The sequence below is a fragment of the Giraffa tippelskirchi genome, chromosome 6, assembly GCF_054371585.1.
Source record: "Giraffa tippelskirchi isolate mGirTip1 chromosome 6, T2T-mGirTip1v1.2.pri, whole genome shotgun sequence".
Lineage (NCBI taxonomy): Eukaryota > Metazoa > Chordata > Mammalia > Artiodactyla > Giraffidae > Giraffa > Giraffa tippelskirchi.
The window spans coordinates 151842011-151857285 of NC_137280.1; the positions used below are offsets into that span (position 1 = coordinate 151842011).

The following is a 15275-nucleotide window of genomic DNA, read 5'->3' on the forward strand; positions in this document are numbered from 1 at the left end:
GAGTCGAGTTTTCTCGCCACCGGTGACGGGTCATCAGCGGTGCCCACCCTCGGCGCCTGCGCAGATTGAGGCTCACTGTCACCATGACAGCGACCGCCGGGGGCTCTGGTAAGCGGGGCTCCCCAGGCTCCGAGTCTGAGACCGTGCTCCACACTGTTGGCTTGCAGTGAGTGGGCATTTTCTCGGGCCCGGTGCCGTAAGGGGGCCCTTTGAGAGTCTCTTCTGATGACACTCCTCCCTATATTGGATCTTCGTGGTCCGCGTTCTCCACGTGCGCCCATAATCAAATAGCCTAGAGCCTTGGTTCCCAGTGTGGGCGTTAGCGAAAAGCTTTTGGGGTGTTCAAGAATGGCAAGAACATTGTGCCTTTTTGTAAAGGATTTCTTTTTCTCAAAAGAGCAGTTTTAGGTTCTTAGGGATATTAAGTGGAAGACCTGGAGGTTCTCCATTCAGCCCTACCTGACATAGGCATGCGTGCTCAGTCATGTTGGACTCTGCGACCCCATGACCTGGGATTTTGCTAGCAAAAATACCGGAGTGGTTTGCCATTTCCTACTCTAGGGACAAATACATAGCTTCCCATTATCAGCCTTCCTCTTCAGAGTGGTACTTTTGTTACAACTGTGAGCCTACCTTGGTGTATCACAATCACTCAAAGTCCATCCTTTACATTGTTCACTCTTGGTGGTGCAGGATCTGTGAGTTTAGACACATATGTAATGAATGACATGGTCCATGGTAGAGTATCATACAAAATAGTTTCACTGTCCTAAAAATCCTTTGTGCTTTACCTACTTATCTTCTTTCCCCCAACCCCTGAAAATCAGTGATCTTTCTATTGTCTCCATAGATTTTTTTTTTGTCTTTTCCAGAATGTCGTGTAGTTGGAGTCATAGAGTACATCGGCTTTCCACATTGGCTTTTTTTCACTTAGTAATGTGTGTTTAAGCTTTCCCCATGTCCTTTCATAGTTTGAGAGCTCATTCCTTTTTAGCGAACAGTAATAATTCTGTTGTGTGACTGTACCATGGTTTATCCATTCATATTCTGAGAGATATCTTTGTTGCTTCCAAGTTTTGGCAGTTGTAAATAAAACTGCTATAAACCTAAGTGTGCTGTGAATAAAACTGCTAAAAACATAAGTGTGCATGTTATTGTATGGACATAAGTTTTCAACTCCTTTGGGTAAATATCAAGGGGTGATTTCTGGATTGTATGATGGGAATATACTTAGCTTTGTAAGAAACTGGCAAGCTTTATTTTAAAGTGGCTATACCATTTTGCATTCCCACACAATGAGTGAAGATTCCTGTTACTCCATATCCTCACCAGCATTTGATATACTAGTGTTCTGGATTTTGGCCATTTTAGTAAGTGTGTAGTTATACCCTGTTGTTTTAATTTGTGTTTGATGAAAAGTGATGTGGAGCACCTTTTTATATGATTGCCATCTATCTTCTTTGTTAAGGTGTCTGTTAAGTCTTTGGCCTATTTTTTTTTTTTTTAATGAAGTTGTTTTTTTATTGTTGAGTTATAAGAGTTCTTTATATATTTAGGTTAATAGTCTTTTATCATATGTATCTTTTGCAAAGGTTTTCTCCCACTCTGTGGCTTATCTTTTCATTCTCTTGATGTTATCTTTTGCAGAGCACAAGTTTCTTATTTTAATCAAGTCCAGCTTATCCATTATTTCTTTCATGGATAGTGCCTTTAGTGCTGTATCTAAAAAGTCATTGCTGTACTGAAGGTCATCTATGTTTTCTTCTATGTTATCTTGTAGGAGTTTTATAGTTTTGAATTTTACACTTAGATCTGTGATCTGTATTGAGTTAATTTTTGTGAAGGTATGAGTTCTGTGTCTAAATTTTTTTTTTTTTTTTGCTAAAAAAAACTTTGTTGAAAATGTTGTCTTTTCCCTATTGTGTTGCCTTTGTGCCTTCATCAAAGATCAGTTACCTCTATTTATGAGGGTCTATTTGGGGGCCTCTCTGTTTTGGTCCATTGATCTATTTGTTTATTCTTTCACCAAAACAACACTGTCTTAATTGCTGTAGCTTTATAGTAAGTCTTGATGTTGGATAGACTCATCACTTTGTTCTCCTTCAATATTATATTGACTATTCTGAGTTTTTGCCTTCCACATACACTTTAGGACCAGTTAGTTGATAGCCACAAAATAACTTGGTGGGATTTTGATTGGAATTGCTTGAATCTGTAGATTAAGTTGGGAAGAACTGCAATCTTGACAATATTGAGCCTTCCTATCCATACACATGGAATATCTATCCATTTATTTAATTCTTTGATTTCATTCATCTGAGTAGTTATCCTCATGTATATCTTTACATATTTTGTTAGCTTTATACCAAAGTGTTTTGGTTTTGTGGGTTTAATGTAAATGGTATTGTGTTTTCAACTTCCACTTATTCAGTTGAAATTCAGTTGAAAACAGTTGACTTTTTTGGGGGGGCTGCGCTAGGTCTTTATTATGACATGCAGGCATATAAAAATAACCCTTAAGTAACATTCTGGTTGCATCCATGTTGCTGCAAATGGCATTATTTTGTTCTTTTTATGGAGGCTACAGTCCATGGGGTTGCTAAGAGTCGGACACGACAGTGACTTCACTTTCACTTTTCCCTTTCATGCACTGGAGAAGGAAATGGCAACCCACTCCAGTGTTCTTGCCTGGAGAATCCCAGGGACGGCAGAGCCTGGTGGGCTGCTGTCTGTGGGGTCGCACAGAGTTGGACACGACTGAAGCGACTTAGCAGCAGTATTCCATTGTATATATGTACCACATTTTCCTTGTCCATTCATCTGTCCGTGGACATTTAGGTTGTTTCCATAACCTGGCTATTGTGACTAGTGCTGCTATGAACATAGGGGTGAATTTTTTTACTTCTGTTTCTTTGTTTGTTTGTTTTCTACACCACACAGCATCTTTAGTGGAATCTTTAATTCCCCAACCAAAGATCAAACCCGTGCCCCCTGCATTGGAAGAGCAGAGTCTTAACCACTGGACTGCCAGGGAAGTCACATATCTCATAAACTTCATGTTTAACAGCCACATCAATTACATATTTTATCATGAGGATAAATTGCGATTTAATTACTTCCCATCGTTGGACATTCCTGTTTTGGCCAATAATTACTGTGCCTTTTTAAGATGCATAAGTTAAACATTTTAAAAATGATGACCATATATTTTCATCTGAGTCTGAAAGGTCTGTGACTATTGCATATGCTAAGAAGGGACATGTGTTTTTCTATAGGAGACTGCTTGAGGGATAGTGGATACCACAATTAACTCTCCCCTCTCTTTACTCTGTAATCTAATATGCAGAGTGGTCATTAAGTTCCGTGAATATTACTTAGAAGTTATTTTCATATCCCCCTCTATTGTCTTATCAAATTTTATTTTCTTTCATTGTCTTGTCAGCAGTTTATAATGGCCATCATTAAGTTTTTAAACTGTTGTTATGTAGAATTAATAAACAATTAATGGAAGACACACTCTCATGCATAGGGAATTTGTAGCCATTTGGTAGGTACTTAAATATTCAAAAAACAATGAACAAAAATTGGGGAGGTAAGGTTATAGATAACTCTTACTGTTTTTCAGCCTTTTCTCCTTGTTATGGGGGCTTCCCCGGTGACTCAGACAGCAAAGAATCTGCCTGCAATGCAGGAGACCAGGGTTTGATCCCTGGGTTGGGAAGATCCCCTGGAGAAGGAAATGGCAACCCACTCCAGTATTCTTGCCTGGAGAATCCCCATGGGCAAGAGGAGCCTAGTGGGCTACAGTCCAAGGGGTTGCAAAGAGTCGAACACGACTGAGTGACTAACACCTTGACTTTCAGTGGGATATGGCATTGTATGGAGTAGAACTGATTCAAGTATTTTAGTCTTAACTAAATTAACTCACACATTTTAATGCCTAATTAAGAAAAAAATCTGGTCTGCCAAAAAGTAGTCGAAAGATACAGGAATTATGTATATTTGTACATGCTAGAGAAATCTAAAAATACTAACTCAGAATTTACTTAGTCACTCATAAGTGTTGCTGACACTCATAATTTGAAGGTGAATATGCTTAAATGTTGGGCTTCCCAGTTGGCGCTAGTGGTAAAGAACCTACCTGTCAATACAGGAGATGTAAGAGACAGTGGGTTTGATCCCTGGGCGGGAAAGATCCCCTGGAGGAAAGCATGGCAACCCACTCCAGTATTCTTGCCTGGAGAATCTCATGGACAGAGAAGCCTAATGGACTACAGTCCATAGGGTTGAAAAGAGTCAGACACAACTGAAGTGATTTAGCACACATGCATGCTTAAATGTATAATTTAAAATTCTAATGGTTAATATAAATATAGAATAGAGCCTCAGGTGGAGAGTTTAAGTTCTACAAAATTTTGATGTTTTTAATATAGCTTTGGCTTTACATACGTTTTACTTAATTATGGGGCTAGAATTGGAGAAGATACCATGTGAAAATTCCTGCTTTAAAATATCTGCTTCTTAACAGTTTTTTTTTCTTCCTGCGTTTTTCTTTACACTTCTGAGGCTCAGACTATCCTATATGTTTACTGATTATTACTTACATCATATATAGCATGCATGTGTGCGTACTCAGTTGTGTCCGACTCTTTGTGACCCCTTGAACTGCTAGCCCGCCAGGCTCCTCTGTCCATGGGATCCTCCAGGCAAGAATACTGGAGTGGGTTGCCATTTCCTATTCCGCATTTATAGCGTATTTATATATAAATATATATATATATATATATGTCTTTATACTTGTCACATCTTAATGTGTGCTGAGTCGCTTCAGTCATGCCCGGCTCTTTGAAACCCTATGGACTGTAGCCCACCAGGCTTTACTGTCCATAGGATTCTCCAGGCAAGAATACTGGAGTGGGTTGCCATGCCCTCCTCCAGGGGATCTTCCCTACCCAGGGATCGAACCCTAATCTCTTGCATCTCCTGCATTGGCTAGCAGATTCTTTACCACTAGCGCCACCTGGGAAGCCCATCTTGATACTGATTCTTAATTTTTTGAAATCTTTTTTCAGTTTTATTGCTTTATTTTTCTCCATCAACATATGCTGTGCCCTTTTTATTAAAAAAAAGTACCCTACAAAATTATTTTTAATATGAATGCTGTCATTTTAGGGTCTTGGAGTGAAAATATACTGGACTATTTTCTGAGGAATAACCAGATCACAACAGAAGACGGCGCCCAAATCACCTGGTACCATGCAGCTAACCACAAGGTGCAGATGAGGGAGGCCCTGAGAAGTAAGTCAGTATTCCTGTGCTTACCTTAGGTAACAGACTAATTCAATTTTTTTTTTTTTTAATCTGGTCATATTTGCAGGTACCAGAGCCTTAGATGATTCAAGTGTAAAGTCTTGGCTAACATAAACATTCTTATAAAAATCAAAGCAGAAAATAAATTGGATTTCTCTGTAACAGCTAAAAATTTGGAAGCAATCTTTAAGTTTTATGGTTTATAATAGTAAATGTAGAAGTCTCAGACCTAGAAATAATTTAATTAAATATGAATACTTTACTTCTAGACTTGTTTTAAAAATAATCAATGGAATAATCAATGGAAGTCATTGCCAGTTGCTGGCAGTCTGCTGTTGATCTGGGAATTTTTCATAGGTTACTTAGTTTTTCAGATAATATCTTCTTTACTTTCTCTTAGTCAACCAGAACCCCAAGTTTTATAGTTTTGGGGGTACTTTTTATCAAGTCCCTTTTCTCAGTCCTGGCTAATCTTGCAATTTCTTTCAAATACAAAGGAAAGAAAACAGGTTCCTGGAGACATGTATCACACTGCTTTATCTCATTGCTTCCAGAATATTTAAATTTAGTACAACTGTTATTAATGAAGCTGTTTCTGTTTTCATTAATATGTGATATTGGATTTTCAACAATGTCTGTGATTTAAAAAAGCAAAGTACAGGAGGAACAATGTCGAATGCCATTTGTCAACATAAGAGTTGCATTGTCAACACATCTGATCTCAGATTTGTCAAAATTGTTTACAAAAGTTATTACATATAATGTTATTTTTTGTTATAACATTTCTGCATGTAGATTTTTAAAATATATATTAAAAGAAATGCTGGTTAAAAATAGAAATTATTAAATCTCTTTGAGAATAAAAAACGTAGTATTTTTTAAAAAACCTTTGTAACATATTTAGGAACAGTGTGACTATAGTCATCAACTCAGTGTATTAATAAAAATATAGTAAATTTCTGCATTAGGGAATGTAAACAGTATAAGCAAGATAGATAATTTTAACTTCATTTCTATAAACATATTTCTTTGAGTTTTGTTTTAGTGTAAGTAGCATCTATTTGGGATTTTCTTGTGTAGAAAATCACAAAAAACCCAAAGCTGTTTTCTATTGTCTGGCTCTTGTGAAAGGCTGGGGCTCCTCTGGTTGGAGTGTTAATCTTGATATGCAGACTTCTTCCTCTGACTCTCCCTGAGATGGGAAACGTGGTGGCCAGGCAGTCTCCCAAAGCAGAGGCATACCCTGACCTTCAAAGGCCTCCTACCCAACAGCCATGGGTGGGAGAATGGGGAGAGAGGCTGGGTAACTGACATACCTGTCTCCAGGCTAGGCTTCCCTCTCTTCTGAGCACTAGTCTATCCAACTTCTTATTTGCTGTTTTCACTTAGAGAGTTCTTGTGCTTCAACAGAAAATTGGATTAAAGGTTTACTGAGCATGGCCCCACCCATCAGAACAAGACACAGTTTCCCCCTCAGTCAGTCTCTCCCATCAGGAAGCTTCCATAAGCCTCTTATTCTCATCCATCCCAGTACAGATAGAATGAAAACCACAATCGCAGAAAACTAACCAAACTGATCACATGGACAACAGCCTTGTCTAACTCAATGAAACTATGAGCCATGCCATGTAGGGCCACCCAAGACAGTGAGTCATGGTGGAGAGTTCTGACAAAACGTGGTCCACTGGAGAAGGGAATGGCAAACCACTTCAGTATTCTTGCCTTGAGAACTCCATGAATGGTATGAAAAGGCAAGAAGTTAGGACACTGAAAGATAAACTCCCCACGTCAGTAGGTGCCCAGTATGCGAATGGAGATCAGTGGAGAAATAGCTCCAGAAAGAATGAAGAGACAGAGTCAAAGTGTTTAAAAACAACACCCAGTTGTGGATGTGACTAGTGATGGAAGTAAAGTGCGATGTTTTAAACAACAATATTGCATAGGAACCTGGAATGTTAGGTCCATGAATCAAGGCAGATTGGAAGTGGTCAAACAGGAGATGGCAAGAGTGAACATTGACATTCTAGGAATCAGTGAATTAAGATGGACTGGAATGGGTAAATTTAACTCAGATGACCATTATATTTACTACTGTGGGCAGGAATCCCTTAGAAGAAATGGAGTAGCCCTCACAGTTGACAGAGTCCGAAATGCAGTACTTTGATGCAGTCTCAAAAACGACTGAGTGATCTCTGTTCATTTCCAAGTCAAACCATTCAATATCACAGTACTCCAAGTCTGTGCCCCAACCAGTAATGCTGAAAAGCTGAAGTTGAACGGTTCTATGAAGACCTACACTACCTTTTAGAACTAACACCCAAATAAGATGTCCTTTTCATTAAAGGGGACTGGAATGCAAAAGTAGGTATTCAAGAGATACCTGGAGTAACAGGCAAATTTGGCCTTGGAGTACAGAATGAAGCAGGGCAAAGACTAACAGAGTCTTGCCAAGAGAATGCACTGGTCATAGCAAACACCCTCTTCCAACAACACAAGAGGAGACTTTACACATGGACGTCACCAGATGATCAATACCGAAATCAGATTGATTATATTCTTTGCAGCCAAAGATGGAGAAGCTCTATACAGTCAGCAAAAACAAGACTGGGAACCAACTGTGGCTCAGATCATGAACTCCTTATTGCCAAATTCAGACTTAAATTGAAGAAAGTAGGGAAAACCACTAGACCATTCAGGTATGACCTAAATAAAATTCCTTATGATTATACAATGGAAGTGACAAATAGATTCAAGGGATTAGATCTGATAGAGTGCCTGAAGAACTATGGCCAGAGGTTCCTGACATTGTACAGGAGGAAGGGATCAAGACCATTCCCAAGAAAAAGAAATGCAAAAAAGGCAAAATGGTTGTCTGAGGAGGCCTTACAAAAAGCTGTGAAAAGAAGAGCAGCGAAGGGCAAAGGAGAAAAGGAAAGATATACCCATTTGAATGCAGAGTTCCAAAGACTAGCAAGGAGATGTAAGAAAGCCTTCCTCAGTGATCAATGCAAGGAAATACAGGAAAATAATAGAATGGGAAAGACTAGAGACTAGAAAATTAGAGATACCAAAGGAACATTTCATGCAAAGATGGACACAATAAAGGACAGAAATGGTATGGACCTAACAGAAGTGGAAGATATATAAGAAGAGGTGGCAAGAGTACACAGAAGAACTATACAAAAAAGATCTTCACGACCCAGATAATCACAATGGTGTGATCACTCACCTAGAGCCAGACATCTGGAATGTGAAGTCAAGTGGGCCTTAGGAAGCATCACTACGAACAAAGCTAGTGGAGGTGATGGAATTCCAGTTGAGCTATTTCAAATTCTCAAAGATGATGCTGTGAAAGTGCTGCACTCAATATGCCAGCAAATTTGGAAAACTCAGCAGTGGCCACAGGACTGGAAAAGGTCAGTTTTCATTCCAATCCCAAAGAAAGGCAATGCCAAAGAATGCTCAAACTTCCACACAATTGCATTCATCTCACACGCTAGCAAAGTAATGCTCACAATTCTCCAAGCCAGGCTTCAACAGTATGTGAACTGTGAACTTCCAGATGTTCAAGCTGGTTTTAGAAAAGGCAGAGGAACCAGAGATCAGATAGCCAACATCGGTTGGATCACCGAAAAAGCAAGAGAGTTCCAAAAAAACATCTACTTCTGCTTTATTGACTATGTCAAAGCCTTTGTGTGGATCACAACAAACTATGGAAAATTCTTCAAGAGATGGAATACCAGACCACCAGACCTGCCTCCTGAGAAGTCGGTTTGCAGGTCAAGAAGCAACAGTTAGAACTGGACATGGAAAAACAGACTGGTTCCAAATCAGGAAAGGATTATGTCAAGGCTATATATTGTCACCCTGCTTATTTAACTTATATGCAGAGTACATAATGTGAAATGCTGGGCTGGATGAAGCACAAAATGGAATCAAGATTGCCAGGAAAAATATCAATAACCTCAGATATGCAGATGATACCACCCTTACGGCAGAAAGTGAAGAACTAAAGAGCCTCTTGATGAAAGTGAAAGAGAAGAGTGAAAAAGTTGGCTTAAAGCTCAACGTTCAGAAAACTAAGATCATGGCATCTGGTCCCATCACTTCATGGCAAATAGATGGGGAAACAATGGAAACAGTGTTAGACTTTATGTTTCTGAGCTCCAAAATCACTGCAGATGGTGATTGCAGCCATGAAATTAAAAGACGCTTTCTCCTTGAAAGAAAAGTTATGACCAACCTAGACTGCACATTAAAAAGCAGAGACATTACTTTGCCAACGAAGGTCCGTCTAGTCAAAGCTATGGTTTTTCCAGTAGTCATGTATGGATGTGTGAGTTGGACTATAAAGAAAACTGAGTGCCGAAGAATTGATGCTTTTGAACTGTGGTGTTGGAGAAGACTCTTGAGAGTCCGTTGGACTGCAAGGAGATCCAACCAGTCCACCCTAAAGGAAATCAGTCTTGAATATTCATTGGAAGGACTGATGCTGAAGCTGAAACTCCAATACTTTGGCCACCTGATGTGAAGAACTGACTCATTGGAAAAGATACTGATGCTGGGAAAGATTGAAGGCAGAAGGAGAAGGGGACGACAGAGGATGAGATGGTTGGATGGCATCACCAACTCGATGGACGTGAGTTTGAGTAAGCTCAGGGAGTTGGTTAGGGACAGGGAGGCCTGACCTGCTGCAGTCCATGGGGTCACAAGAGTCGGACCCACTGAATGACTGAAGTGAACTGAATGTGCATCACATTCTTATTGTGTCTGCTAACCTGTATTCCTATGATCTTTCCTCTCTCAGTAAATGGCACTATAATCTGCATATATTCTTAAGCCAGAAATCTGGGAGTCATCTATTCTTTGTTTTTTTTTTTTTTTCCTTGTATCTACTGTATTGGACATTATAATTCTATTCCAAAATACATTTTGAATTAATCCACATCTCTCCATCTCTGTTGTCATCGCCCTATTCCAAGCCACCATGATCTCTTGCCCTTACTACATAGCTTCCATTCTTATTCTTAAAAGAAACCATCAGGAACATAATTTACATGGAGCCTGAGACTCTTGACACTGCCGTTTAGTGATTTTTTTTTTTTCTACTCATGGGAAATGAATGGAGTTAATAAATGGAGAAACTGACTATTACTCTTAAGGAATTCCAAAGCCTACGTGTTCCTTTACAACTGCACTGATAGACAAGATGGAATGCCTACATATGTTATACTAAATACCACTTTACTGAGAAATCATGTTTGTGTGACTTATAAAATTAGACAGAAGCTTGACCTATTTCATCTTAAATACAGCTCTGTTTAACTTTTTTTGAGAAACTGCCAAGCTTTCTGAAGCAGCTGAGTGGGTTCTTATATTCTCACCAGCCAAGTGAATGTTTCCAATTTCCCCATGTCCTTGTCAACATTAGTTATTGTCTGTCTTTTTCATTATAGTTGTCCTAGCATTTGTAAGTTGGTATCTCATTGTAGTTTACGTTTGCATTTCCCTGAAGATTAATGATGTTGAACATCTCTTCATGCACTTATTGGAAAATGACCTGTATGTGCAGCTGAGTAGCTTTTTCAACCTATTTCCTGCATGGAGGAGATGGAGAGTTCATAGAATGCTTTTCAAAATCCTTCAAGCTGGTCTTAAGCAGTATGTGAACTGAGAACTTCAGATGTACCAGCTGGGTTTAGAAAGGCAGAGGAACCAGAGATCAAATTGCCAACATTCCTTGGATCATAGAGAAAGCAAGGGATTTCCAGAAAAAAACATCTACTTCTGCTTCATTGACTACGTTAAAGCCTTTGACGGTGTGGATCACAACAAACTGTGGAAAATTCTTAAAGAGATGGGAATACCAGACCACCTTACCTACCTCCTGAGAAACCTGTACGCAGGTCAAGAAGCAACAGTTAGAACCTGTCATGAAACAGCGGACTGGTTCCACATTGGGAAAGGAGTATGTCAAGGCTGTATATTGTCACCCTGCTTATTTAACTTATATGCAGAGTACATCATGTGAAATGCCAGGCTGGATAAATCACAAGCTGGAATCAAGATTGCCAGGAGAAATATCAACAACCTCAGATACGCAGCTCATACCACTCTAATTGCAGAAAATAAAGAGGAATGAAAAAAACCTCTTGATGGGGGTAAAAGAGGAGAGTGAAAAAGCTGGTTTAAAACTCAACATTTAAAAAACTAAAATCATGGCAACCGGTCCCATCACTTCATGGTAAATAGAAGAGGAAAAAGTGGAAGCAGTGACAGATTTTATTTTCTCGGGCTCCAAAATCACTGCAGATGGTGATCGCAGCGATGAAATTAAAAGATGCTTACTTCTTGAAAGGAAAGCTGTGCCAAACCTAGACAGTGTATTAAAAAGCAGAGACATCACTTTGCTGACAAAAGTCCATCTAGTCAAAGCTATGGTTTTTCCAGTAGTCATGTATGATGTGAGAGTTGCACCATAAATAAGACTGAGTGCTAAAGAATTGATTCTTTCAAATTGTGGTGTTGGAGAAGACTCTTGAGAGTCCCTTGGACTGCAAGGAGATCAAACCAGTCAATCTTAAAGGAAATCAGTCCTGAATATTCATTGGAAGGACTGATGCTGAAGCTGAAGCTCCAATAGTTTGGAGCCAACTCATTAGAAAAGACTCTGATGCTGGGAACGATTGAAGGCAAAAGAAGGGAGTGGCAGAGGATGAGATGGTTAGATAGCATCACTGACTCAATGGACATGAATTTGAGCAAACTCCAGGCGATAGTGGAGGACAGAGGAGCCTGGCATGCTGCAGTCGATGGGGTTGCAAAGAGTTGGACATGGCTTAGCAAATGAACAACAGCAACAACAGACATCTTTTCATTTTAACTCTCTTTTTTCAGGTCCAAGTCTATAACAGCTCTATTAAAAATGTACTGGGATTTTTATATATCAAATTATAAACAATCCCTTTAGTCAAAAGCTTTACTGCCAAATCTCTTTGAGACAGGTCTCTCTCTGCTTTGGTTTGCTAGTTAGGGTGCTATGGGATAACACCGGTAAGATTCTATAAGTTCTTTTATCTAGCTGTATTGGTACCCAAGGCTCCATATTTCTCAGGTCTTAATAAAGTGTCCTGTAGTTGTATCCTTGATTTGGCCTTGATCCTGAGGCTATAGTTTACTAGCAGCATCCTGGACTTGACTTTTGGACTGAGGCTTTCTCTTCCTTTGAGAATCTTTCGCCAGATGGAGAGAGTGGTTTTATTTTCTAACTCACACGAGTTCTGAGCTGGAAATATTTCCCCTTTATGCTGCTTAAAATCTAAACAGCTAATTATTTAACTCAGCTCTTTCTTCCCATCCTTTAGCATAGGAATTAAATGAAGCCAATTAATGTTTTCAACATTCTGCCTGGAAACCTCCTTAGCCAAATCCTCAAATTCATTAGGTATCCTATCTATCTTCCACCGGTTGCTACAAGTGCCAGTGTTGCCAGAAGTTTCACCACTATGTGAAAATAATTTTCTCACTGCTCTTCCAACCTCTGTTAACAGTGCCTTTCTAGATTCTACTGGATTCCAAAGCCAGTGTCACACATTTCAGGTTTTTCTTATGCTAGTGCCCCACTTCCAGATAACTATTTCTGCTTGTTTTCTATTACTGTGTAATAAATTACCTCCAAAACTTAGTGGCTTCAAATAATAATGATTTATTATTTTTCCTGATTTTGTGGGTCAGACAGTGGTTCTTCTCTTCCACGTGGAATAGGTTGGGGACACTCATGTTGCTACACTTGGCTGGTTGCTCAGCTGGGCCTGGAAATTTTGAAATGGCCTCACTCACGTGTTAGAGACCTAATGCTGTCTGTCAGGCATGAAGCCTTAGTTTTCTTCTATGTGGCTTCTCTCTCTCTATGTGGTTTCTGAGTCTTCAGAATTCTTACCCGAACTTCTTTACATGGTAACTGGCTTTCCAGAGGACGGAAGCAGAAGCTGCCAGACCTTTTAAGAGCTAACCCTAGAACTGACAGTTTTGCTTCCACTTCCTTTTGTTGGTCAAAGCAAGTCACAAAACCAACCCAGACTCAAGGGGAAGAGAAAGAGATGAGAAGATAGGAGGAATTGTTGTCAGACATCTTTGAAATTAGTCCACCAAAGCCTGCTAAGTCACACTAAGTGATTAGTGAAGCTTCTTATCCATTCCAAGGATGTGTGCTTTTACACAGTAGCTAAGCTTTGGGTCAAAGAACTGAATCTATAGCATAGAGTTTCAAACATAAACAATAAACATCTATGGTTTCTAATTTCAGGAGTGAGAAGATAAAAGTACTATTTGTGTTCTTGATGCTTCAACAAATAATTATGAAGCCTCCTTTTGTATACTCACTTTGCTGTATACTGGGAAGAAATTAAATATTAGGACAACAGTTTGTGACCTAGGCAAAGATATTTAACTCCTCACCACCTGTTTGCTCATGACTAACAAACAAGGGCAACGTGCAAGGCCTGACATAGTACCTGGCACTTAGTTATTTCTCAGTAAATATTATTTTCTTTCCTCCTTTTTATCTTCCTCAAAAGGATACTGGACATGCCATCTGCTGTAGTCTCTATTAACACTAACCTAGATTCTTTTATGTGGACAGGTACTGCTCATATGATAGAGGCTGATGTCATTCTTCCAAGCGATGGATCAGAACATGGCCAGCCAATCATGGCCCATCCTCCAGAAATAAACAGTGATAATACTCTACAGGAATGGCTAGCTGAAGTTATTAAAAGCAATAAAGGCATAAAGCTGGACTTTAAGAGGTATTTGTACAAACATGTTCAGTCTCCTGGTTGTTATAGAATAACAATAAGGAAAAAAAATCAGTAACTTCATATATCTGTACCTAAGTAACTTTATACTTTATCTAAACTGAAAATGGAATTGCAAATTAATGTGTTTCAGGAATGGACCAAAGACCCACAGAGTTGTCCGCTAAAATTGTTCTTGGGAGCGTTTTGAGGCTAAACTTAAGTTAATTTTTATAAGGGAATTTATCATAACTGACCATTGTAATAATAGAATGGTAAATTTTTTTCTATGTGAATAACTCCCAATACCTTTTTAAAATTTTAATTGGAAGATAATTGCTTTACAATGTTGTGTTAGTTTCTGCTGTACAATGAAGTGAATAAGCTGTATGTGTGTGTGTGTGTGTGTGTGTGTGTGTGTGTATCCCCTCTCTCTTGAACTTTCCTGCTCCCCCACCATCCCACTCTTCTAGGTCATCACAGGGCACGGAACTGAGCTCCCTGCGTTATACAGCAGCTTCCCATTAGCTATCTGTTTTACACATAGTAGTGTATATATTTCAGTGTTACTCTCTCAATTTGTCTCACCCTCTCCTTCCCCAACTATGTCCACAAGTCCATTTGAAAGAAAGAAAGTGAAGTCACTCAGTCGTGTCCAACTCTTTGTGACCCCATGGACTGTAGCTCACCAGGCTCCTCCATCCATGGGATTTTCCAGGCAAGAGTACTGGAGTGGATTGCCATTTCCTTCTCCAGAGGATCTTCCGACCCAGGGATCGAACCCGTGTCTCCTGCATTATAGGCAGACGCTTTACCATTTGAGCCACCAGGGAAGTCATAGAGCCATACAAGTCCACAAGTCCATAGAACAATACGTTTAAGATGCTACTTTCATTAAGAAGTAGTCTGAGAGAGAGTTGGCAGTAGTTGGGTTAGTTAATGCATTTCCTACTTGATTTGTGTTATTATATTTGGGGAATTATTTAGAATTCTTTACTTACTGAAGAGTTTCTTAAAAATAATGTTTTAGAAACATTGATAATGAAGAGAGCAAGATTAAGTATCATTTCCTTCTCTGTGACCATCATGGAAAGTTTTACTTTTGTGGTATTTTGGCAGTGTAAAAATTATAGGTAGAGCCAGGGATTTATTGTGACACCATAAAAGCTC

General features: G+C 39.2%; 1 protein-coding gene across 4 annotated transcripts in view; it reads left to right on the forward strand.

The window, feature by feature from the left end:
- The window catches only part of FAM151B (family with sequence similarity 151 member B), a 33810-nt gene continuing 18535 nt past the window's right edge, over positions 1 to 15275 (forward strand). For all 4 annotated transcript variants that reach the window (XR_014057524.1, XM_081503809.1, XM_081503808.1 and 1 more), the window contains exons 1-3: positions 1 to 108; positions 5173 to 5298; positions 13952 to 14117. Coding sequence is in view for 3 of the 4 variants with exons in the window: in XM_081503809.1 (XP_081359935.1) it covers positions 84 to 108; positions 5173 to 5298; positions 13952 to 14117 (317 nt within the window). In the remaining variant the exon portion in view is untranslated. The remainder of the gene's footprint in view (positions 109 to 5172; positions 5299 to 13951; positions 14118 to 15275) is intronic.